We start from the raw sequence: 25182 nt of genomic DNA on the forward strand, positions 1-25182 counted from the left end.
CTAGCTTACTCACATATAGACATTAGCAGTAATCTCTGACAATCTTTTTTTTATTTTTCAGGGTTGGATGTAACATAGCCTTTCTTGTTTCTGTGTTTATTCAAATTCTTTCCCTCTCTCTCTGTCGTGGTTTTTCTTGTTAGTCTGACAAGGGGTCTGTAAATCTTACTTATGCTTTCAATGAACCAGCTTTTCAAATTGTGATCTTTCTGTGTGTGTGTCTCTATTTCATCTAGCCTTATTTTTATTCTGATAATTTCCATTCCTCTACTGATCTAGGGAATGGAGTGTTCTTGTCTTTTCAATTCACTTAGGTATTACATTAAACCTTCCAAGTAGCTGGAACTACAGGAGCGCACTACCACGCCCGGCTAATTTTTTGATTTAGTGTAGAGATGAGGTCTTGCCAAGTTGCCCTGGCGGGTCTCGAACCGGCGGACTCAGGCAATCCACTCACCTCGGCCTCTCAAAGCGCGGGATTACAAGCTGAGCCACCGAGCCTAGCTAAGACTGAATATTCTTGAGACACGCTTGTGGCTCCCTCTGTGCACAGCATTCCCTACACCTAATAATCCAGATCTCTACCATTTCTGTTCATGAATATAACAAATAATAAAATGTGACACTGTAAGTGCTTACTCTGTGCCATTACTGTTTTCTTACATATGTTATCTTAGTTAATACTCACTCAAAAAATGATGATCAGTCCCATTTTATAGATGAGAAAACTGAGGTCTAGTGGTGAAGGATCCTGCCTAAAGCTACATAGTTAGAGGTGGTAACAACAAAGAACGGGGCTTTCGGACTCTCTGGACTTTATCACTGAGTGTCTTCCCACATTGTCTATTTCCCTCTCTAGCCAAGCCCGTATTCACCTCCTCTGAGAAGAGTTCTAGAAGTTATCCTTGTTGACAGTAGCTTTTCTTTTATTCTTTCAGTATTTATAAACTCCTTTTGTAGAGCATTCATTTATAATTGTTGATAAATTTTATTACTTTTTAAGTATCATCCAGGATGCTTATTTTGTGCATCAGGTTAAATTTGTATCTAACTGCAAAGAAAAGACTGTGTCCTCTAATTTTTTTTTATCCGTCTCCTATGACTTGCTAGCAAAAGAATGTTCTGAAGAAAGTAGGTCTTTGGCAGATGCTATCAACTCACCACTCATTAATCATAGTGTTGAGATTCGCATGTATGCAACCACTAACAAAGCACTGTATCTCATTTCCAAATGGATTTCATTTACCAGTTTTATACACTCTACTACTCACCATTGTATCCACTATCTTTGCTTATATAACTTTTCAAATCTGGTGATGACAATCAAGGAGAATGACTTATAGTTCCTCCTAACATACACGATATCCAAATAAACACCCTCAAGTCTTAGTAACACGAGCCTTCACAACAATGCAATCTGTAAATCTTGTCCCACAGGCTAAAGGAGCCCTCTGTTCTCACCGTTGTTTATGCTGTTCTCCACATAGTTTGGCTGAGAAGTTAAACCACCGTAAATACATGAAAAAATGTATCTGATATTTTTGTTTCCTAGCAAATGAACCAGAAAGCATATTTTGCAAGTTGGAAAGCCATGTTTGCTTCAAATAAAACTTACAGACTTACATCTGCTCATAAAAATGTCGAACATCTGAAAATATGAACAAATGCTGGAGTTTCAGGAATGACATAACAGCTGTCACACACACAGATGTGACGTAAAAGCTGCAGAAATGCTATTCAGCTATTCAGAAATAGGATATGGAAAGCCTTCTATTTCAGAACACAAGAGTTTTCTTACTTTCCTCCTTATAAGCCAGGCCTTCCAGAAGTTAAAAAGAAGAGACTGCTATCTTTAAAACCTAAATCAATACATACTACAATCAATCATGCAATCTAATTGACATTTCTACTAATTTGAACTAATATCCAAGCTTTTGAAAGATATATAACCTCAACAAGAACCGTGTAGGTGTTAAATGAGTTAAAATCGCCAGGCTATTATTGAACAGGCAATAGTACGATTTTCTTAGGAGACACCAAAGAATCAAACATTTATTTTTTTTCTTTTTTGTTTTTTTAAGAAATCTAGAAATAGAGATAGAGATATGGGTAAACACTGTAACAGAATAAGAGAAGTTTGAATTCCTAACATTTTTTTCTTCCAGCCAGAAAATGAGTGACCTCAACCAGAACCACCATGCTGGGTAGCACAGGATGGAATGTGACGAGGCCACCAACAGGGTTACACCACGATGTGCTAATCATGACACCTACCTGCCTTGGCTCTTACTGATTCTCTGAGTTCCAGGCACATAAGGTGTCCCTGCTCTGACCCAAGCGCTTGCCTGATTCTGAGTCTTTGTTCCCACTGCCTGACATGCCCTTTCTAATCCTTTCTCCTAAGGAACAGATACTACCCTCCAGAACTCAGCTCAGAAACCATTCCTCAAGGAAGCTTTCTATAACCCTACAGATGCTGTTAGTCTCCCCACTACACTCCCATTGCACCCTTCTTCTCCTATACAGCACTTCCTACAACTAGAATCAAATAATCACATGGATAATTTGTCGCACAAGTTCAATCAACCCCCTAGACTGCATGCAGGTTTTATGAGAGCTCTTGTTTTTCAGCTGATTTTGCATTCAGCAAAGTGCCTTACCCAAAAGAGATACTCAATACAGTAATACATGTACTATACATATGTTTTCATGATACTGCCTCAAAGCACTCTCTTCAGTCTCCTGTTTTCCTAATTTCCTGGACTCTAAACTTGACTCTCTGGCCTTCAATTAGCTTAATGCCAGGAGAAAATGGATTTTGGTGGGGTGAAAAAAATGGCCAGAGTTAAGCCTCACATTCCCAAAGAGACCACTGGACTCCACAAAATGGCCACTTTAAGAAATGCCATGTTGCTCCTCAGGCCATTCTGATTTCTAGTCTGGTGTTATTTCCCTCTTGGTCTGGTTTCACAGTCTCTATCGAGGGAAATAAAAATAAAAATAAAAATAAAGCAGCAACAAGATCTTGCATTCCTCTTGGGGAATTTTATAAGGCTATTTCCAGAGCTGATGATCACTGATTTGGGCAGGGGAGATTAAAAAAAAAAAGTGCAATATTTCACAACAGCTGAAATAATTTTCAGCCAAAGCCCGGTTTTAAATTCAAAGTGTGTTTTCCCTATATGTACAAGGCAGAGAAAGTTCTAGAGATATAATGTGACATATGAATTTGGCACTTTAAATTATAAAAACAGAACAGATATTTTTATATACTACTAATGATCATAATTACTATTGACTTTAAAGTAAGCAAGTCCATATTTGTTTTCAAGTTAAGTGTGTTACTTGAGAAGATTCGAAAACATTTGCTGAGGGGTGTGAACAGTGCAGACTCTCATCAAAATCCATCTGTCTGAACCTATTAACTGCTACTTTCCCAGCTGGAGCTCTCCTCAAGTCCTCCATAACAAAAGCTCCTTATGCCAAGGGTGAAGGTTGCTACCTAACTTAGAAACCGGGTTGACTTTCTCCAGAATTAAAAACGTTCTAAATAGAGTTTGCAAACGTGTATCTTTACAACCCAACGATATCAAACACAAAACCAAAAGTTGATGATGGACAGAAAATTAGAGTTTGAGAGTCAAAGTCAAGGTAGTCATGACTGGTTCTCTAGTTTTTAAAGAATCCTTCACTACTTGTTCATAATAGCCGCTGGAAAATGCTCATGTAAATCCTTCAGGGAAAGCAGTGTTTATGGTTCATGTCTTTCATATTCCTTATGGATTTAATTACTAACTATTTTTACTTAATATTAATGAAGAGAGTTTATATGGGATTTTTAAAATTTGTATGTTTTTGAGGGATTATAATATTTGGATTATCTAAATTTAAAAAATCTACTTCTAGCATCCATGAAAAAGTTATGTCTTGGGACATAATATGTCTGTGGAGTCCATTGAAAGTCATAATAAATACTTGCAGATTGAGTGTCATATATTGGTATTTTACATGCTTGTCAAGTTTATCCTTAAAACCTTCCCTTCTGAAAATGGGTGCTGCTTCCCCAGGCTGTGGCAGAAATGTCATTCCTATTGGTTTTGTGTTTATAGACCCTGAAATCTCCATTTTATTGCCATTATTTTTCTTTTGTGTATATCAAAATTATGCACGCTATACTGTGTATGTGTCTTTTGAAGAAGTAAGCTGAAAGGCTTCTGAACCTACACATGACAAAGTTTGTCCTAGTGTGCTCGAATACCACAGGCAGCTTGTCATTTTTCCCCAAGCCTCATTGGCACAAGTGTGTTTTCAGCACTGTCAATACTACTCCCTGTTGGTGCTGAATGAATGAAAACTCCATTTAACTCTCATCTCTCGCCTGCATCAAACCCTAAAATGGCAGGTATATCAGGCCTCAGTAGCGCCAGGAGAAAATAGGAAAAGGGTCTTTCCCAGATACTCTGCTTCCTGTTGTCAACCAACACTTCTACTCACAGATACCGCCTGTTTATTCTATACATAGAGAGAAAAGAAAATGAATAACAACAATTCAAAGCAAATATAAAGTTTCAGCATAACCTAAGACTTTGAATCCTTTTCTCTACACAGTTTTTTTCATCTGAGGTACTTTAGATAATTTTTTTAACCCCCTTCTCTTGATCCCTTATGGGATGATTTAAACTATACAAATGTTACACTCCAAAGGCAAGAAAAAGAAGAAAGAGTTTTTTTAAAAATGCATACACTGCTTCCTGAAATAGTTGTCTGACATGGACCTTCTGAACCTCAGAAAGGCATCATCAGCCCTATGAAGCCTAACATCATTTTTGCTACAAAGAAGCAGAAAAGTGAAGCTGAAAGAACATGTATTTTATCAGCTGGTGAAAAGTGCAAAGAAGCTTTATCCCTGTCTCCCCCCTCCTTCAAAAACACAAGCACTATACTTCAATGGAGTTACACATCAGAGCTTCCTTTCAGAACAACTGTAAAAATCACAGGATGTAGAAAATCATTTTAAATAGGTAACACAAATAAACAGGAAATCCCCTCATCCCCACCTGGCCTAACTCTAGCTGCTCCCTACGCTGGGAGAGGCCTGAAGAGATTTATCAACAGAGCTTTCCGAGAGAACTTTCTTTGTTTAGTTCAATGTCACTTTAGTACACCGAAGTTTTACAAAGAGGCCATCAAGGCAAGAAGCTAAATTTGAAATAAAATTCCATCTTGGTGTATTCCAATGAAGTAATGTGAACCAAACACAATACCCTATGTACTTATCTGCCCATTTTAAACCCTTGTCTTTGGTTTATTCCTGTGATCAGATATTGAGGTAAAAGAAAAGGAAGCTACATTTAGAGCATCTACTGTGTGATATAATGATGTTTTCAAAGTGGGGCTCAGAGATCAACAACTTCACAATTCCATGGAACCGGATCCTACGAATTCAGGTTCCCAGACCCCTATTTGTTCAGTCTTGCTTTCTAACGGGTGTACCCAAGATTATGCATACTGAAAAAGCAACTCAAAATGACCCTTGCACGTAAACTTGAGAATTAATAAAAATGACTTTGTCTAAATGATTTCACATAGGTTATCTTACTAATTTCTCTTACATCAGTTCCACTGGTCCATTAGCACTCGAGCGGTGCTTTCACAATTTATTTTGTATGTTTCGCCTTCACTTAAGAAGAAATAACTGTGCTGTCCCTCCACTTTGGATACTTCATGGTTAAGCGCATGCGTCCTTAAGGGAAGACAGCCCTAGTCGTGTGACTTTGGTCAAGTTCCTAAGCCTCTATGAACTTTGGTCGCATCATATGAAAACTGAGTATCATACTGAACTTCTAGAACTGTTTTAAGTATTAAATTCAGTGTGCCTAGTACATGGTTAGCACTCAAATAGTTGTAGCTATTATAATTTTCCTTGAAAAAAGAAGGTGTACCTAAGAAAGACTTGTATACTTATCCACAATTAGTACTTCAATCTTAGAACACCACACTAGATATGTGATTATCAAGCAACATTACCATTTAAAAAATATATATCATAACCACACATCTGCTTCCTCCATTAAGGAAATTCTCTTAAGAGATCTTTTTGTAAAAAATGCTGACCTGCTTGAAATGTGTTCTGAATGTTCTTTTGAGTACACTTTAGAAGTATGTAATGATTATCCTTGGTGACTTTGATGATCAGCATACTATTTTTATCATTGTGAATAAACAAATATAATTTTAAAAGAGGGGGAAATTTGCCTTTTTAAAACATAATAATGGTAACAATTTTAGACACTTAGATAATGGACTCGCTATTTAAGATAGTTAATTTTTCATGGTCAAAGCTGATAAAAAGAAGGTGATTGATCTTTAGAGATGCAAAATTGAAATCTGACTAACAAACAGACTCGCTTTTTTGTGTGTATGGTTCAAAAGTTGACAATTCCCAGAGAAGGGCTTCAAGCACTGCTGTGATAAGAAGGTGGGCCACTAATACTCTTTGGATATAGATATTTCAGTACATGTATAGTTTTAAAAGTCGGTCTTACCAGATATTAGCTTAATCATACCTAAAACATCATATGCTTGTTTTTCACATACTGTCTTTCCAAAGGGTTCTTGAATTAATATCCTTAACTGAGTGTAGAGATTGCTTTTCCGACAATAAAGATCTTTATCTATGGCTTCTGGATTAAGCAGGATCCAGGTGTAATGATGACAGAGAAAGGGCTGTGAAGCGGTTTCCTCTGAACTCGTATGTTCAGAGGTTTGAGGGCTTCAGAGACAGATCACCCAGTTCTAATCTTTGCTTCAGAGTACTTCTTAGTTTTGAGAACCCAGGCCAAGAATCACATAATGTTTTGGAGCCTAGATGCCTCATTATAACATGGAGATGTTAATACCACTGACCCCAACGTCCATTAGAATAAAATAAAATAATGCATGTCAAGTGCTTAGTATTGTCTCTGGCACATGGTAAGGATTCAATCAATGCCAACTATTGTTGGTTTTCATAGGATCTCCATGGTGGGGAGCAAGGGTTTTGACCAGAGTGGGGAAATTCATTAATCTCTTTGAAAGGTTGACCAAGAAAGGGTAAGAGGGCTGGGGTTAAGGGCTAGATGGGAGTTTTTCTCTAACCATCTCAGCAATCTCCCTAAGTTACCTCATAATTCCCTTGAGGTCACAACGACAGTATTAATAATTCCCACATTCCAAATAGGAGACTTGGTGACAACAAGATTTCTAAGAGTGCCAGTGAGTTATCAGTGGAGAAGGAATCAAATTCAGCATTGTTTTCAGTTGGGTTCTCTAACAGTTCACTGCCTTTCATATGCAGATGGTTGTTGTGCAATAATTTAATTCAATGCTTTTCATAAAGAATGCCACAGAGAGCCTGCTTCATGTGTGTTACTTTGTTGTTGCCCTGGTGACATCTGAAGAACCCTCGGGCGACCACGGATATCTTAGGATTCCAGAGAGTCACTCTATGTGAACAAAAAGGGTAAGTGTTACAGTGCAGCTGTTCAATGGAGATTCTCAAGTTGTGCTCCATGAATTAATACTTTTCTTCTAGCTTTTTTTTTCTTGCCACTAGTCAGTATATTGGATAAATGCAGCTTTCCATGAGAGGTTGAACTTGTGTATGATTTCAGAGAACTCAAAAATGTTTAATAAAATCTTGTAAAACCTTTTCAACTATGGACCTAAAATCAATCTTTAAATATATTAAGCCATAGATTATAAGATTTCTTATAAGAATTTAAGAAGTCGTTAGTAGTTGTAAGTTCTTTGAAAAAATGGATTTTATCTTATTCATTTTTGTGTTCCCAGCACAATCTTGCCTAAAGCAGGGCATCGGATAAACGCTTACAAATGAATAAATACAGCCTTTTAGATCCATTGCAGATTTCTTTTCAAGAGGGTCCTTTTAAGGTTCGTATTGTGCAAAAGCGCTCTTAAAATAGATCAAGAAGTGATATTAATTCCTCTGTGGAAATATTAGATTACAAAGTTTCTGTAATACACCATATGTTCATCTGACACTTGCTTTAACTTCGAACTTGCCAATCCAAGCAAAGGCACCAAGTCTTGAAGTGCAGAAACCCCAAGCGGCTGGAAACCGGGAATTTCTAGAAGCTTCTGTAGGTTCTGCAAATCCAACAAAAGCCATCTTTAAGAGTTATGGGTGACTTCACACTCTTTGCAACTTCCATGCAAGAAAAGCGCCTCTAATGGTTATCCTGTAAAGCTGCACAGCAAAGTAATTTAGAAAGGATGGATATAAAAATAAACAGGCCTTGAGATGCTCATGGCAGAGACAGTGGATTCATATATTCCTATGATTTCTAGAGTTAGAAAAGAATCTGCAGACCCTCTGACACAGCACCAGAAAATGAGGTCTGTGCACTTGGCATCTGGCTCTGCCCACCTTTCTAGTTTTATCTTTGCTTTTCTCCTTCTTGTACCCAAGGTCCCAGCAACATCGGAAAAATCCGCCATGCTGTTTCACATCTCTCTGCCTCTGCATGTGCTCTGCTCTTACAGTGTAATTTCCTCCCTTTAGGTACCAACTCAGAGATCACCTCCTCTGAGAAGCCACTCACCCTCTGCACGCCCTCCATATCATCTTTATTTTTCTACCTCTGTACTTCTTCTAAGTTCCTTGAGGGTTAGACTTAGAGTCTTTTCCATGTTTTTATGCTCTGTGCGGAGCATTGCAGGGTATCTGGCATGTGATGATACTTCCATAAATGTTTCCGAATGGATGAATGAATCTAGCTAATTTCTCCCATTTGTATTAAAAACTGAGGGTCAGAGGTAATTTTCTCCCTCCTCTGAATTAAGTGATGGGCCCTTATGTGAATAGCAACTAAGTATTTTTTTTGTATAACTGAGATGTGAACTAAATTTGATATATCAAGGAGGCCTCTGAAAGCTCTCACTGTTTCCACTCTTGACCTCTGCTGTCTTTCTTTCTACCTCTTACAGCACAAACCAAGTAACTGATCACAGGTCCTATCTGGACTCCTGAAGTCCTATATGGACTCCTTCCAAGGCATAAGGCTTTGAAGGACCTGGCTAACTGTCAACCCCATTCCCTATCACGCCCACCCCCCCAAACTGTACTTTCTAGTCCCTCCTCCCCAACCTCCCACATATTCTCCAGTACTTCCATAGGCTCCTGCTCCAGGATAGATTCCTGTCCTACTCCTTCCTAGAACATCCTTTCCCCCTTCTCTGAATGTCTGTGCTTCAATGTCATTTCTCCCGGGGAGAGCCCTCTCGTAATGAACAGAATGCCCCAAATTCCTATGTTGAAATTCAAACCCCCAATGTGAAAGTATTAGGAGGTGGGGTTTTTAGGAGGTAATTAGGTCATGGGTGGAGCTCTCATGAAAGAGAGTGGTGCCCTTATCAAAGGGACCTTAGGGGGTACCCTCACTCTCTTTCTACCATGGGAAGATACAACCAGAAGACAACAGTCTGCAACCTGGTCTTCACCAGAACCCAGCTAGGCTGGCACACAAATCTCAGACTTCCAGGCTCCAGAACTGTGAGAAATAAATGTCTGCAGTTTAAGCTACCCCATCTATGGTATGCTATTATACCAGCCCAGACTACCCAAGACACCTTTCCTGACCTTCCTATCCCAAATAGCACCCCTTCTGTTCTCCAGCTTCTTTACATTTTTCTCTTCACAATATGTTCTTTTTTAAAAACACACATAACTATTTGTTATTATTTGTCTCAGCCACTTGAATGGAAGCTCAGGAAGGGCGCTGATTTTGTCTGCTGTGTTCACTACTGAATACCCAGTGGTTGGGACAGTGTTTGGTGTAGTAGATCTTAGTGTATATTATTTGTTGAATAAATTAAGTGAATGAGAACCTTGAAGACTTTATAAAAATAAAGTCATGGCTGGGCTCAGTGGCTCAGCCTGTAATCCCAGCACTTTGGGAGGCCGAGGGAGTAGATTGCCTGAGACCGTGGGTTCGAGACCAGCCCTGGCAACTTGGCGAGATCTCGTCTCTACAATAAATAAAAGATTAGCCGAGCATGGTAGCGTGCACCTGTAGTTCGGGCTACTTGGAAGGCTGAGGTGAAAGGATCGCTGGAGTCCAGCAGGTCAATGCTGGGGTGGTCGTGAGTGTGCCACTGTACTTCAACCTGGGTGACAGAGTGAGACTCCAACTCAAAAAACAAAAACAAAAACAAAAATAAAGTCATATGATTTGGAGATATTTAAAAAAACTCATTATCTTTTCTTTAGTTCTATAATAATAATGATTTTCAAAATGGGCAAAAAGGAGCATTTCCATCTTAGACATATGACAGATATGTGATTAAATCTCAATTATGCCTTCTTCATTCTCCCTACCCCAGTATGCAGTAACCACAGCAGTCTTCGTTTCTTTTAGTTATAAAATGAAAATTTTCAGTTGTACCTTAGAAGGAGGCTGGAGGGTCGGAAAAGTTTATTTTGCACAAACTCACAAAGCCGACAGGTATGCCAAACACCTATGGATAGGATCATGGCAGGGCAGGCTGGGCTTGGGGTCCTCAAAGGTGAACTCAGGAAGAACTCACTTAGATGGGAACAAGGAGACTCCTTTCACATCCTTCAGTCCTCCCGTCCTTCCTTTAATCAGTCACTGAGTCAGTGAGTCAGGCTGCCAACGAACACTTATAAAATACACCTCATGGGAAAGACTTTGCTCTTGCAGGTGAGTGAGGTATCATCTTTTCCCTTGAAAAGTCTGTACTCTAGTAGACTAACTTCAGAAATAGGCATTTTGCCTCTAAATGCATGGCCAAGTATGATATTACCCATAATCCCCAGAGTCATTTGCTATGATATGGAGTTAGGCTCTCATCTCACGTTGTCACTAACAAGATAGGTGACCCAAAACAGGTTAATTTAACCTCTCTAGGATTCCATAATTTCTTCTAAAATAGTCATCTATAAGACAACTGTGTGCTGTAATATTTCACGACTCATTGAGTGAAAAGAAAATAGAAAGAATGTTGGCTAGAATCCCCTGCTAATATTTAAAAGGTTGAAGAAATAATTCTTGTATCTCTATCTACATCAATTCACTTCTTGAAGCTTGCTAGGCAGGAATCCACAAAAGAAATAAGAGAAGGTATCTAGCATTTTCTCAACAACTAGAATATTTTACTATGTGGACTATATAGCAGGAGGTAAACTTTTTTTTTAATGGAAGACAACATTTCTCTATTCTAGTAGAAAAGAAATCTTGCTGGTGAGACGAGGACTGGACTGAAACACTCATCACAGTGAATGCAAAGGCAGGAACTTGCAGACAGAGGAAACCCCACTCTGTACTTTATGACCGCGCTGAACTTGGCCAAGTATCTTTACTTACCCCATCCTTAAGACTTCAGTGTCCTGGAATGATACATGGAAAAACATGGAACCCAGGGCCTGACACACAGCAGGCTCTCACCAGGGCTGATCCTTCCTGCCCTCAGGCCCTCCCAAAGGTCACTCAGACATGGAAGGAGAGATCATCTTGAAAATGGAGTAGACATCACCAGAATGGCACTGAACAGAAAATCAGCCCTTGACAAATGGGCAGGATCTAGGCAGGTGGAAGGGAGATAAAAAACATTAGGTCTGGAAGACATTTCTGGACACAAGACATGGAGAGCTTGAAATAGTCATGAGAGTTTAGAGTCACTTCCAATCACTGGTGGGAGGGCAGTACCAGGCAGGTCGTAAATAAAAAACAAGTCACCTAGAAAGCTTCTTATTAAATATATACAGATTCCCCTAACCTCTACCCCCTCCACACACACAGAGACACACTCATAATAGGCCTGGTGAGGAGTCAAGGAGCCCATATTTTAAAATGCTTTTCTGGTAATTCTGATGCTTAGTGAGGTTTGGGAGTCATGGTTTAGTTAATAGCAGGTGACTGATCTGGATGGAGCAGAGCTCGGGCTGGGCAGTTGGGAAGTGACCAGAAGAGCCCAACACTGGAGTGGGAACCTGGCTTCTGATCCCCCCCTGCCACACACTGGCTGTGGGTCCCTGGGAGGTCACCTAACTTTTCCTGTCCTCATTTGTCTCATGAATGTAATAGAGATCACGGCACCTACCCTGTATCCTGTAAAGGACTTTTGCTAGAATGTATTGATTTTAAGCCACTGGGATGTTAATTAATGGACAAACACTTAGCTGTAAAGTGCTATGCAAATATTCAGACTCATCATTAATCATTATCATTATTATCACGGGGACTCTGGGCTGCCAAGAAGGCCATGGCCAGCTTCCTCTGTTATACCCTGTGTGAAGAAACGGCGGTGCAGGGCTCTGAAAATGGTCTCCTGTTGTCTCTATGACACCCATGAACTGCTATGTTTCCTAAGTGGCAGACTGTGATTAGAGTGTGTGTCCTGGAGTCACCTGGATCTCACAATCTCATAAGTCATGAGAACCATGCATGCCGTTGTTAGAAACCTACATAATACAAGTAGTGGGTATGTGTCTTGAACAAGCCACTTAACCCTTCCAAGACTTGGTTTCTTCCTTCACCCCAAAAATGAGGTGTAATAGCACCCTAGGCTGCTGTGCACAGGCTGTATCCTACATGGAGTTAGCTGCCGAAGGCAGAATGTACCCTAAGCTAACTTCAACTTAGGGTACGTTTGTTGAGCCATGCCTCCATGGGGCTGCATTTTCTCAGAGGAAACACCTTTTTCTAATTCATCAGCCAAGAGAGGAAGCCTTGGCATTTAATAAGAAAATGCGGTAAGTTCTCAGCAGAGTGCCTCGCATACAGTGCTGGGTAGCTGTTCATGTTATAATATCATTAATTCATTTACTCAACAAACATTCACTGTGCACCGCCTGCATTGCATTCCAGCTCCATGCTGACATGTCCACAATGAATAAGACATTACCTTTCCCTAGAGGAGCTTATGGACTGAGGGCAAATATAGGCTCGTAAGTCAAACATTGCATTCAAGTATGGATATAGGACACCTTCTCCAGAGTGATCCTACAGCTTAAGTTTCAGAATACTGATGAGTGTGCTATTAAGGTTTAATTTACTTCCACAGATTCAGCATTCCTTATCTGAAAAGTAAAACGTGTTGTGGCTCTTTGATAAAGCTGCTTACATACCTCCTATACTTCCCTTGTGTTCAGAGTTAGGGACTGACCAAGCCATGGTTACAGGTCACCCATTCACGTCTACCTGGATGTCAGGGCCTGCTGTCTGGCAGGTCAACTTTCTTACAGCACAGCCTAGAATCTGCCTGCCTATCTGTGTTCCTATTCAGAACCACTCAAATATGTTCTTAGATGAAGTAGCCCAAGAGCAAATGAAAATGCACGTACTACTTTATTTTCAATTGTCCATAAATACTTTGCATTAAATAATAATTTTCAAAAACAAAAAACAGCTGGGCTCGGTGGCTCAGCCTGTAATCCCGCGCCTTTGGGAGGCTGAGGTGAGTGGATTGCCTGAGCCCGCAGGTTCGAGACCCGCCTGGGCAGGCGAGACCTCATCTCTACAATAAATAAAAAAAATTAGCCGGGCGTGGTAGCGCACGCCTGTCATTCCGACTACTTGGAAGACGGAGGTGGAAGGATCGCCGGAGCCCAGCAGGTCGAGGCTGCGGTGGCCGGGAGCGGCCACTGCACTCCAGCCTGGGTGACAGTGAAACTCCAACTCAAAAAAACAAACAAACAACAACAAACCCCCCCCCCAAAACAGATCTATTTTAAAATTTCTGTTTTTAAACACTTTTTGTAGAGATGAGGGCTTGCTATGTTGCCCAGGTTGATCTCAATCTCTTGACCTCAAGAGATCCACCGGCATTGGCCTCCCAAAGTGCTGAGATTACAGGCGTGAGCCTCTGTGCCTGGCAATACACATACACACATTTTTACATTGTTAAGTTGTGAGTTCTGTGTACAACTTCCATTAGCAAAGGGGTATTTAACCTATGCAAGAGACTGGACTTCAGTCAGTTTTAGTATTCTTCCCAGAGATAGATGGGAATAACAACAAAATAAAATGTTGGCAAATATATACTGAAAATCCCTGGTGATAAATGATAGGCTTTATTACTACTTTTCCTAATTTCCTTTCCTGAGTAAGTACCCTAGGTGAAACTACACAGGAAATCGCTTTAGTGGTTTTAATAGAAGTGGTTTAATAAGATAATCTATTATGAGCACTGTAAATATTTAATTAAGAAACAGCTTAATTAAAAAACTTCAAAATCGGTCATACCAAGATTAGTACCTTGGCCCAGTTTCCTGTTATACCTAAGCATCACAATACTTTAAAAAGAATTGATTAAAATATTTGCTTCAATATATGTAACAACTAAAATATAATCCTTATAACTCTGTAAGCATCAAGAGTCATGTTATTGCCTTACTTCATAATGCTGCTGTTGGTATCAATAAACAATAAAATAAAACACACACTCTTTCTTGTGAGTTCACCTTCTCCAAGAGCAAGGGGTACAGAGGATATGGATTGTAGATTACAGTTGTTCAAGAGAAGGCTTCTAAGATCTCGTCCGGGTATAATACTCTGCATTTACATGTTGGGTTTTTTTTTACCCATATAACACCAAGTCACCAATGAAAGTGAGCTCACAAAGCAAAGTATGATTCTATGAGGGACTGGCTTCCCCAGACTGCAGGACCAGCCACACCATTTGTGGGCCCAGCGCGAAAGGAAAATGTGGGCCCTCCATTCAACAATTATTAGGAATTTCAAAATGGTAACAGCAGAGCATTGAACTAAATGGGGAGCCCTTCTAAGCACAGGTCCTGAGTGACTGCACAGGTCAATGCGTTGGCAGCTAGCCCTGTCTGAATGTGGTGTAGGGACTGTTGAGACGTTAGAGGTCTTTGCAGGCCCTGGGTTCCTGGCGTGGCCCCTCCTGTTTCTTTCTCAGTTTGGGTCATTGTGGTTCCAGTAACAGAAGGTACCAGTTATAAGTTGCTGGTGTAAGTTGCTAGGTAACCAAAGCTGTACGGAGAGTGACACTGGTAGGTTTCCTAGGGCACACTTCTGGGCTACTACCCTCCTCTAGTCTAGCAGAACATCCCATGATATCCACACAGAAAAGGAACTAAAAGACTTGAGATACTAAGTTTCTCTTAGACTCATGGACTAGTTTTATAGACTCATTGATCTTTGAAACTAAGTGGAACCTTAGAGATTATCTAGTCCAACTTCTCTCATTTTAATTAGGTTCTCCTTCAAATTCCATTTAGACCAATGGCATGTAAATGAATTCTTATTTGCATAGCCCCACAGCTGAGGGTGATTTTGATCATCAAATCATACTTGATGGTCTTTCAGAAAGACAAAATGTCAGTATAATGAATGATTCATGCTATAACACTAATGGATCTATACAGATGCTACCAATCTTGCTGTTTAGCGTTTTTAGCTTATTTAGCATTTGATTTTTTTTTTTTTACCCCAGTCAGAGGAAAAGAGTGAGGTGAATGTCAGTACTTGGACATCCCTAGATATGGAATATAGAATGGGTTCGTAAGACATGGGCACAAGACAGATAAATTCAGAAGTGAGAGGAGTGCATGGCTTAAGGTTGAGGTTAAAAGAGCTTCTTTACCAGAAGTCTTTGTTGTTCTGTTCTCTTTTATGTGTGTGTAGGAAGATAGATGGATAGATGATTAGATAGTTAGATATATAGAGATAGATAGATAGATGGAGCCAGGGAGATAGATGTTCCTGAATAAACTCTTATATAGTGTTTATTATGGGTCAGGCACTGTGCCAGGTGCTTTGCAAATGTTAACTCGTTTGATCTTCATAACAACCTTATGAGGTCAGTACTATGCTTATCCACTTTTTTAAAAATGAGAAAACAGAGGAGCATTGAGATTAATTATCTTGCTCAAGGACCTGCTACTTAAGTGGTAGAGGCAGGATTCATAAAATCTATGAAGCTTTGGGTCCTGTAGCTGCTCTTAACCATTAGATTTTGATGCTGTTCCAGCAATCTTCCATCTGCCCCAACACCAACAACCCCGCCCTCCACCACATGGTTGTATGAACCAAAAGTTAAATGACATGAATTTAAGACACTAGGCAATCAATGCTGCTAGCATTATAGCCATAAATGTGGCAAACATTCATCTCAACATATGACTAAACTGGTGCAAATTTCGTAGATGTCAGTCATCTATTATACAGTTATGGTTCTATACATATGACACCCCAAATAGCTTCAATCCCTTTCTGGTCATTATGGCGCTACTCTAAAGAGTTAAGAGCACACGTTTCATTTGTCATTACTTTGATTTTGATGGAAGAGTTAGAAATCCAACAATTAGCACAAAGCCTTTCGTCTTTCTTGCTGGAAAAAATAGAACAGTCTATAAGACAATAGTCAAAATACGCAAATGCTCTTTAACTTATTTTCAATCTAACAATTGCTCCACTTTTATGTCTGTTGCTTATGAAATCTTTTCTTGGCACTAAAGAAAGATGCATTTGATTTCCTAGACTGTGAGGACAACTCCTTGTGGTTAGGAAAGGAGCAACCTATTGTTGTTTTTGAAGAGTTCTGTGGTGAGTGCAACTCAACAGCACGCAAGGGAGGGAAGCACCGTCTTGCCGTCTTTGTGGTGTCACTGGGACAACCCATGCATTCCCATTCAGTGATAGATTAGCAAAACTTATACTTGTTACAGTTTCCAGATATTCAAACACTCATACATTTAGGTTGTTATTCTAATAATAAATATTAATTTACAATGGAAAATACTTTCAAAGACCCTTCAAGAAATCTGTAAATATTTCCATTGTATCCAGGTGCAGAGAGGATAAGAAGCATAAGAACTTTCCAATTTCATATCACTGCTAGTAAATATTTTAATTTTTCCTATATTGGAAAGAAGAAAGAAGTATTCAATCAACATGGAATACCATGATGAATTATACATAAGGTATCCTCTATTGTACAGAAAACAGAACCATCAGATTCTGAAAATTTTATTTTGGATTAAAATGTTACTAAGGAAATACTCTACCTGAGAATGTGATGCATCTTGACACAGCAGATTTGCAAATACAATATTGTGCAGTCATAGCACATTCTATACTGCTCTTGTGCAATTTCTGGAAGCTTGCTCTATTTCTGGTCAAATAGACGAGTTAAGTGATTTGAGCAGCATAATAAAATTTATGTGTTTTGCCAGGATACAACCACAGTACTGAATTAATATCCTGCACTGCTGTCCCAACATGCTTTGACAAGGATGCTATTTCATGGCTCAATAAATACTTATTGACTAACTACAAACACGACAAAAATGTTTGTCCTTCAACTCAACTGTTTTAGGACTAAACATTCAAGGACTCTGAAAAAAGCCCAGGAATGTTGTCATACTTTTCAAACCACTTTTGTTTTCATTTTGCAATATCACTAAACTGGCAGAAAAGAAATACCAGAAATCTACAAGGTCTCCAAGTGAAATTTGTGTTGTAAGTTCTTTGTTCAACATAAGATTTAATAAGCACAAAGGAAAAATAGACATTGATTTTATTAGACATGTGCTCCCTTCTAAATGATCAAGTTGGTGACTTACAAAAAAATCGTATTAGATGATCTTCTTAAGGAATTTCAGTCAGCTAGTTGGCCTTGTATCTCTTATTCAAGCAACAACCAACAAGTAATGAACATGGTCTTTCTTTGTTCCAATTCGAGGAGGAAACTGTGTTGCCTCCAAGGGTTAGCCAGCAAACTGTACATTGGTAGCCCAAGTTTAAGTTACTCTCTTTACAAACGCAACAATTTAAGCCATGAGTTATTTAATTTTCTCTGAGAAATTTCACTTCAATTAACTGTATTATGGGCAAATCTTAACTTATAAAGGTCAGTAAATGGATACTAGATTGGAAAAATCAATATTGTTGGTTATCATGACACTGACAGTGTCTTGCTCAAAATAAAGCTCTTATCTCAGTATATGTAGGCCCAACAAGTTGTAGTAAACGGAGTTACTATATAGTTCCTTTTAAGACCATTTTTCATTTAATTATGTTTTTCTTTTTGATGCATATGTGGAGCAGTCTTGAAAAGTCTTCCCTTCAAATGTTATTTTTAAATGTTTGTTTGTGCTCTGTAAAATAATGTTTAAATTAAAAAGGCATTTTGATTATGAGGCATTAAGATTTTTAAATTAAAAAAGGCATTTTTTTGTGAGGTATATATTTTTTATAAATTTTTTTTAAGAGATAGAGTCTTGCTCTGTTGCCCAGGCTAAAGTGCAGTGGCAACATCATAGCTCACTGCAACCTTAACCTCAGCCTTGACCTCCTGTGCTCAAGCGATCCTCTCACCTCAGGCTTCTGAGTAGCTGGACTACAGGCTCCAGTCACTTTGACCGGTTAATTTTTTCCATGTTTTTTTTTTAGAGACAATGGTCTTGCCATGCTGCTCAGGCTGGCCTCAATCTCTGCCCTCAAGAATCTTCTCGCCTCAGCCTCCCAAAGTACTGGGATTAGAGACACTGTATCCAGCAATGATTATATTTATTCGCCCACAGTTCTGGGACCAAATAAGTAAATCTATCACAAAAGATTATTCAACATAGCACTACTATTGTGATAGAAGAATGCTGAATTTAGGAGCAGTATTGCTACGATTCTAATTTCCTCAAAAATACTTATGTTTAAATACTATTCTTTAAACAAAGAACTTGTGGTCCTTGGACCCTTCCCCCATCTATAATCTCTTCCTAAGTAGCTCCATCCAGTTCCAAGGTTTTATAGAGTAGTTATATGCCAATAACTCCCGAATTTATATCTCATGCTCTGACTTTCCTCCCAAGCCTATACTTGTGCACCCAATTCTTTGACTTCTACTTTTGGGTGTCTAATGGGCGTTCCACACTAGGCAAGCTAACGTGGCCATCAGAGACCTCTTCATTCCTCCTCTCTCCTATGCAAATCTGCTCGTTGTCCCCTCTGAGCCAAAGGCACCACCCTCTAATTAGTTGCTCATATTAGGAATCCCTCTCCCTCACCTCCAATATCCAGTGTGTCAACAGAGTTGTCTCTATTTCCAAGACACATTCCTTATCTGTTGATTTCTCTCCATTTTCATCACTGTCACCCCACTCCATGTCACTGTTTCTCTCTTACCTGGATCACTAGGTCGTCATTCATTAGAGTCTTGTCACTTACAGTCCTTGACTTTCTCTCCTTTAGAACCAAACCAAAACTTCTTGCCCTGGCAACAAAGCCCAACCTTATCTCATAACCTGACCTTCTGTCTATGCTTCTGGCATTGACTTTTATCACCTTTTGAAATTCTTTTCCAGGAACTACTGATTTTTTTTCCTGTCCCTGTAATATAACAAGCTCAATCTGATCTCATTTAAGCAAAACTTGTCTTGGGGGCTTAGAATATGACTGTGTATTAGATCCAGAATTCTGCAAGTTCTCTTGTGGGAGTTAGTATAACTCAGTGGTTCTCAACCTGGACTACACAGTGACATTGTCAACAGAACTTTAAGAAACACTAGACCCCATCTGAACTGAATCAGAATCTCAGGGAGAGCACCAGAGCATTATTAGTACAACTGAAAGGTTCCAGATTCTATGCATAGCTAGGATTGAAAACCCTGATATAAGCCATGTGTTCTCCTTTTCCGATTTTAATTGCATTGACTTAGCGTTTTAATTAATATTAATACAAATCATATTTAAATGTAATCCCATCTCAAAAGATATCTAGAAAACAAACAAACAAAAACCCTGGCATAATAGGGATGGCCTATGTTTCACCGTAAAGTGTTTTTAAAAAAGGATAAAAAATACATGAAAAGGATCAGCCAGTCTCATCCTGTACTTTTTATATCATGGAAAACATTTAGTTTTTAATAAGGTACTTTCTATGGCTCATGTCTTAGTCTTGATCTTGCTTTGCATTAAAGTCCCAATCTCCTGTTTACATCACATCACAGGATGCTACTGTTGACTTTGAGAATGAATGAACCTGTTTTGACATGATGAGGACTCATGGAAATTTGGTGGAATTAATGCTTCTAACAAAACTCAAACTTTTCAGTGTTTTAAGTTAGTATATTCTTGGCAGCAATATAACTTCCTTTGTCTCAGAGAAATGACTTAAAATGAGACCATAAAAGAGATCAAAAGGCTTGGACATCAATTAGTTCACAAGCTACCTAAATATTGTGATATGAGTATAAAGGAATCAAACATATGGATTAAATTTCCATTAAAATGGAACAGGGTTTTGAAGTAAAGGAGCAGAAAGCTCTAGAAAAGTCATTTGAATTTTCTTAGATTTTAACAGTTAAAAAGTAGGTCAAGTTGTGTACAAACAGCACAAGCTAAAGGGTATACTTCTGCCTAGGAAAATTAATGATGCCATAAAAGGTTAGAATTGTCACCAGAGGTGGCTGATTAGGGAACTGAGGAAGCTAAAATGACCTGTCACTCTCCCATCTCGAAGAAACCTGCTGTGCATTTAAGATCTACAACAGCATTTCATTTTTGTAGCTCTCACAATGGTAGTAGACAGAGTGACCACATAGGGGCCCCAATGAGTTAGATGTAAGCCTGTACACTAATAAGACCAAGGGGATGATTAGAGGACAACTGTTTTAGGTGCATAGAGTTATCTGGGTTACTATAGGAGGGAAGAAAGAATACTTTTTCCAGTTATTGCTGCTACCTTATAATTGAACTGCAAGTGATAGTCTTGGAAAGGATATGGAGGTTCAAGTGTCTTCACAAAGTCTAGGAAGGAGGCAATGATGTACAAAAGGAAATGGGAACAGATGACCTTTGACTTCTGATGACCTGAATTTGAGTCCTGCTTTGAATACTCACCAATAAACACCACCATTATTGCAATAATGGGTATTGAGACAACATTCACAAAGAAAAGCTTTTGCTGATCCCCATGAGAAGCAGAATCTTTGGAATTTAAGAAGTATGCATTGACAAAATTTCAACAATCTGGTGGAAATGTTTCAACTATCACAGAACTGAAAAGCCCAAGAAGACCTCCCAGTATCAGTTCTTCTTTAATGATAACCCCTTGTATAATGTCATAATGAAATAAACATATTTGAACATTATTCATATCTTATCCTTCCATGGGTTTCATCATTAGTGCCACTGTGACTATGTTAAGAAATGCCTTTTCCAAGCTATTTGTTTAAACAAAAACATGTCTTACTTTTGAGCTTCCTTAATAGGAAGATTTCAGATTTGATCTGGCATTTCCTAAAAACTATCTTAATAAATGCTTCTGTACCTATGGTACTCAACCCGTAAGTTGGCCCTCAGTAATCCCTACCTCCTCCTGGTAGTTACTTCTTGTGTGGTCAGTTTCCTTGCTCATAGTAGGGGCATACAGAAGAAATAATGAGAGATCACTCCCAAGATGAAGTTACAAAGACTGCCATTTCTCTCTCTTGGATCTCAGCTATGCTGTGTGGTGAGGCACACAGGGCAAGGAACTGAAACCTCCAGCCAAGAGCCAGAGAGAAACCAAAGCCTGCTAACACCTCTGTGAGCGTTAGTGAGTTTGGAAGAAACTCTACCAGCCCCAGTCAAGCCTTCAGATGACCATCGTCCTAGCCCACAGCTTGAATGCAACCTCATGAGAGATTCTGAGGCAAAACCACCCAGCTGAACTCCCCTGAATTCCTGAACTCCCAGAAACAGCAGTATAATAAATGTTTATTGCTTTTTTAAAAAAATGGTTCTTCCCATTACATGTGATCTTCTCTTTCCTGAATATGTTCACACAGCCCAGAAACCCAAAGACTTCAACATACTTAAAAAGTTCTACTTCTTTTTGTCTTTATATTCGGTTGACAAGACAGTCTTTCATGAAGAGAAGTAAAAGTAGGTTAGAATAAAGGAACTTTATGCCTTGGGATATAAAAAAGCAAATGGGAGAATCAAATACCTTCAGAATGCACTAGACAACAAACACGAGTTTGTTATAAAGCACCTTGAACACTGTTCCACGAGTAAGTGTAAAAAGAAGGCAATTTTAGGCAAGTTAAAGAAGTTCCAGCACAAAACTTAATTTGATTTTTAAAAAATAAAAACCACCGCACACAGAAACAAAGTCAATACCCTAATATCATCTCTTGACAAGACAGATGCCCTTTTGGGCACAGTCAAACATTTCACAATGACATTTGAGTTAATGACAGACCAGATTGTATGTATGTTGGTGTTCCCATAATCTTATAATACCATATTTTTATGATACCTTTTTCTGATTAGATATGTTTAGGTAGATAAATATCAATGTGTTATTAATAAATGTCTACAGCATTCAGTACAGAACATGCTGCACAGATTTGTAGCCTAGGAGTGATAGGCTATAACATAGACCTTAAGTATGTAGTATGATATACCATCCAGGTTGATGCAAATACATTCAACAATATCCACAAAATTACCTAAGGACACATTTCTCAGAACATATCCTCATTGTTAAGGGACACATGACCATAATTGGTTATTCTGATATTGTGAACTACAATCATATAAAGAAGAATTTTACAAATGAAGAACACTTTCACCTAGAATTGATGCCCACATTAATAACTTAAGTATTTCAGTGTCTCATGGCCAAAGTTTCATATTTTAGCTACCTTAGCAAGAAAACCCAAGAAAATCAATTTGCATCTAAAAGTTCCTTCATGGAGTTGGCTTGATTTTGTGGCAAGCATCCCAGCTTGCTTAGAGAAGCAGAAGTTGAAGTCTGCTGCACAGAGGATTGTTTGGTCCCAGTTGAATAACCTGCTGGCATTCACTGTTAGCAGAGTGGTAAGCAGATTATGGGTGAGCAGATATTAATATTCTGATTAAACATTTTAAAACCTCATACCGCTATTTAAAAAAAAAAATTGCACTACTCTGAGAAAACTCTTATACTTACCATCTGAAGTCACTTTTAGCCTTACTTTCTATATACTCATGGTCTTAAAATCTCTATCTATGGTTTATTTTCCAGAATTGAGAATTTTTCCCTCTACCACCTTAACTACAATATAATTCATGCGAATATATGACTTTTCTGGACAATCTTAATAGCTTTAAGGCTTTATATTACACTCTCTTTCCTCCCAGATCTCCTTTTGAAAAAGACAAGGCTGCAGTCAACTTTGGTCTTAGCTGCTATAAAAACCCAGCATAGCCTTGGCAGCCATCCTGGAAAGACTTCTTGTTTCCTGAGGATCCATTGATTTAACAAATTTCACAAACTTAAGTAACAGAAGCTATGAAATAGACATTTACAGTAAGCATTCTGAAGTTGAGGCAACAAGAGTTTACTAGACCACAAAAATTTTTCAGACACCATGTATCATGTAGAGTATACAATTTAGCACGATAATAGGGAAAGTTATTAATTGTTATTAATTGAGGTCTACAATGCACATAAAAGGTCTGTAAACATCAACTGTCAGAACTGCTGGGTTACCACAATTTATTTCTGGGCCCAGACCAAGACGTCTGTTTATTTCTTGGGTGCTTACTAAATGTGGCCGCTGTGTTGGAGAGAAAATGTGGGAGGAACATTTAATGCTCACAGCATTGAGTATTGGAATCATCCATAATCTCTACCTCTAATTTAGTAAACTTGAGAAGGACCCTCCACTCAAGAATGCTGTCAGGCCATGGAGGATGTGGCCACATGGGTTTAAGAGAAGAACATCTAGCAAACTACTTGTTTTATAGTTTAAACAAGGAAATGGGGGAGAAGCCCAAAGAAGGTTAAATCTCCCACTTCACTGGTCCATTCCTTCTGCCTACATGTCATACCATCTTCTTCTCTAGAACTTTCTTCCTTTCCTCTGGTCATAGCCCAGCTCAGGAGATAGCCCAGGAGAGCCCACAGGGGCAAACCAAGGTCAAGAAACTGGACTCGTCGACACCTCAAGGGCCCTTCCAATCACACTTCCCCAAGTTCCTGAAGCGTCTTCCAGCCGCGAACACTTGGATTTACCACATTGCCGGGGAACTGTGTCATGGAGTTGGGGCACTTTCCTTAAACAGGACAGATATGATGCAGTGACTGAAGAGACCCAAAACTTCTAATGAGGGCTCTGAGCTGAAGGGACCACTCACCACACCCCTGGCCCTCCAATAGTTGGTTCCAAGGAGCATTCATACAAGTGAGGCCATGGCGGGAGACTGAAGGAAGACTTAAGAAGAGGGCTGGCCTTCTGACCCAAACAAGAACCCTTTCGCTCAGAATAACCACCTCCTCTCTTTCTCTGATTCCTAGGCCGTAGATTCCCAAAGGGAGGCCCTTCCTTGCAACCCCAAAGTGGGAAGAGCCTGATGCAATCCACAGCTGGACAGGTTGTAGGCAGCTAACTACTTGCACTAACAAGGGTCCAGCTGTCTTCAAGTTCGCCCCCTCGTCCCCTTGACCTCAGTTTGCCCCCCAGGCCCCGTCTCCAGTGCTCTGGATAACGCTCCTCACCTCGTGTGGTCTCTCCCTCCCACGCGCCCAGTGGATGCGTCCCACGTGGGAGGGCGAAGTCGGGAAGGGAGAGCCCTCGCAGAAGGCCACTTGGGCTGGGCACTTACCCACCGGGATAGGATGGGATGACGCGGCGGCAGAGGGCGCAGGGGACAGCCCGGGCGAAGAGGCCACCCAGAGGAAACGCTCCAGGTAGCCCCTGTCCCGCTCCCAGCCCGCGTGGAGCTCCAGGTCCGGCTGTCAGCGCGCGCTCTGGGCGCGGAGCCCACACCCACCGGGGCGCGGTGGGCGGGGGCCCGGCCCGGGGAGGGTGGTGCGCCCTGCCTGCCCGCCCGGCCCAGGCTCCCAAACCTCTGCCCGGAGCCCACGGCCACCGCGGGGCGGCGGATCCCCCGCGGCCAGAGCGTCCCCCGCTCCCGCGGGTCCCGGCGACCCGGGGACACCGACCTGCCAGCCGTCTCTCCCGGACGTTCTTCCACAGCAGGTCCCAGGCTCGGGCCGTGGAGTCCCGCAGCTGCTCACTGATGGACCTCCTGAGCTGCGTTCGGAGAGGTCTCCGCGGGCTGGTCATTCTGGACACGTCCTCCTAACGATCGGCGGGCTCGCCGCCGCCACCCCCGCGTGGCCCGCGACTCAGACGCCCGGCGGCGGGAGAGGCCCGGCACG

General features: G+C 40.2%; 1 protein-coding gene across 1 annotated transcript in view; it reads right to left on the reverse strand.

Annotated features, from left to right (window-relative positions):
* Positions 1-25175, reverse strand: part of STARD13 (StAR related lipid transfer domain containing 13) — a 241349-nt gene extending 216174 nt beyond the window's left edge. The window contains exon 1 of the mRNA XM_021711058.1: positions 24964-25175. Coding sequence (XP_021566733.1) covers positions 24964-25087 — 124 coding nt within the window. The 5' untranslated portion in view covers positions 25088-25175. The remainder of the gene's footprint in view (positions 1-24963) is intronic.
* Positions 25176-25182: the final 7 nt, after the last annotated feature.

The sequence above is a fragment of the Carlito syrichta genome, unplaced genomic scaffold (genome assembly GCF_000164805.1).
Source record: "Carlito syrichta isolate Samal-C Ts95f unplaced genomic scaffold, Tarsius_syrichta-2.0.1 Scaffold301846, whole genome shotgun sequence".
NCBI classification, from domain to species: domain Eukaryota; kingdom Metazoa; phylum Chordata; class Mammalia; order Primates; family Tarsiidae; genus Carlito; species Carlito syrichta.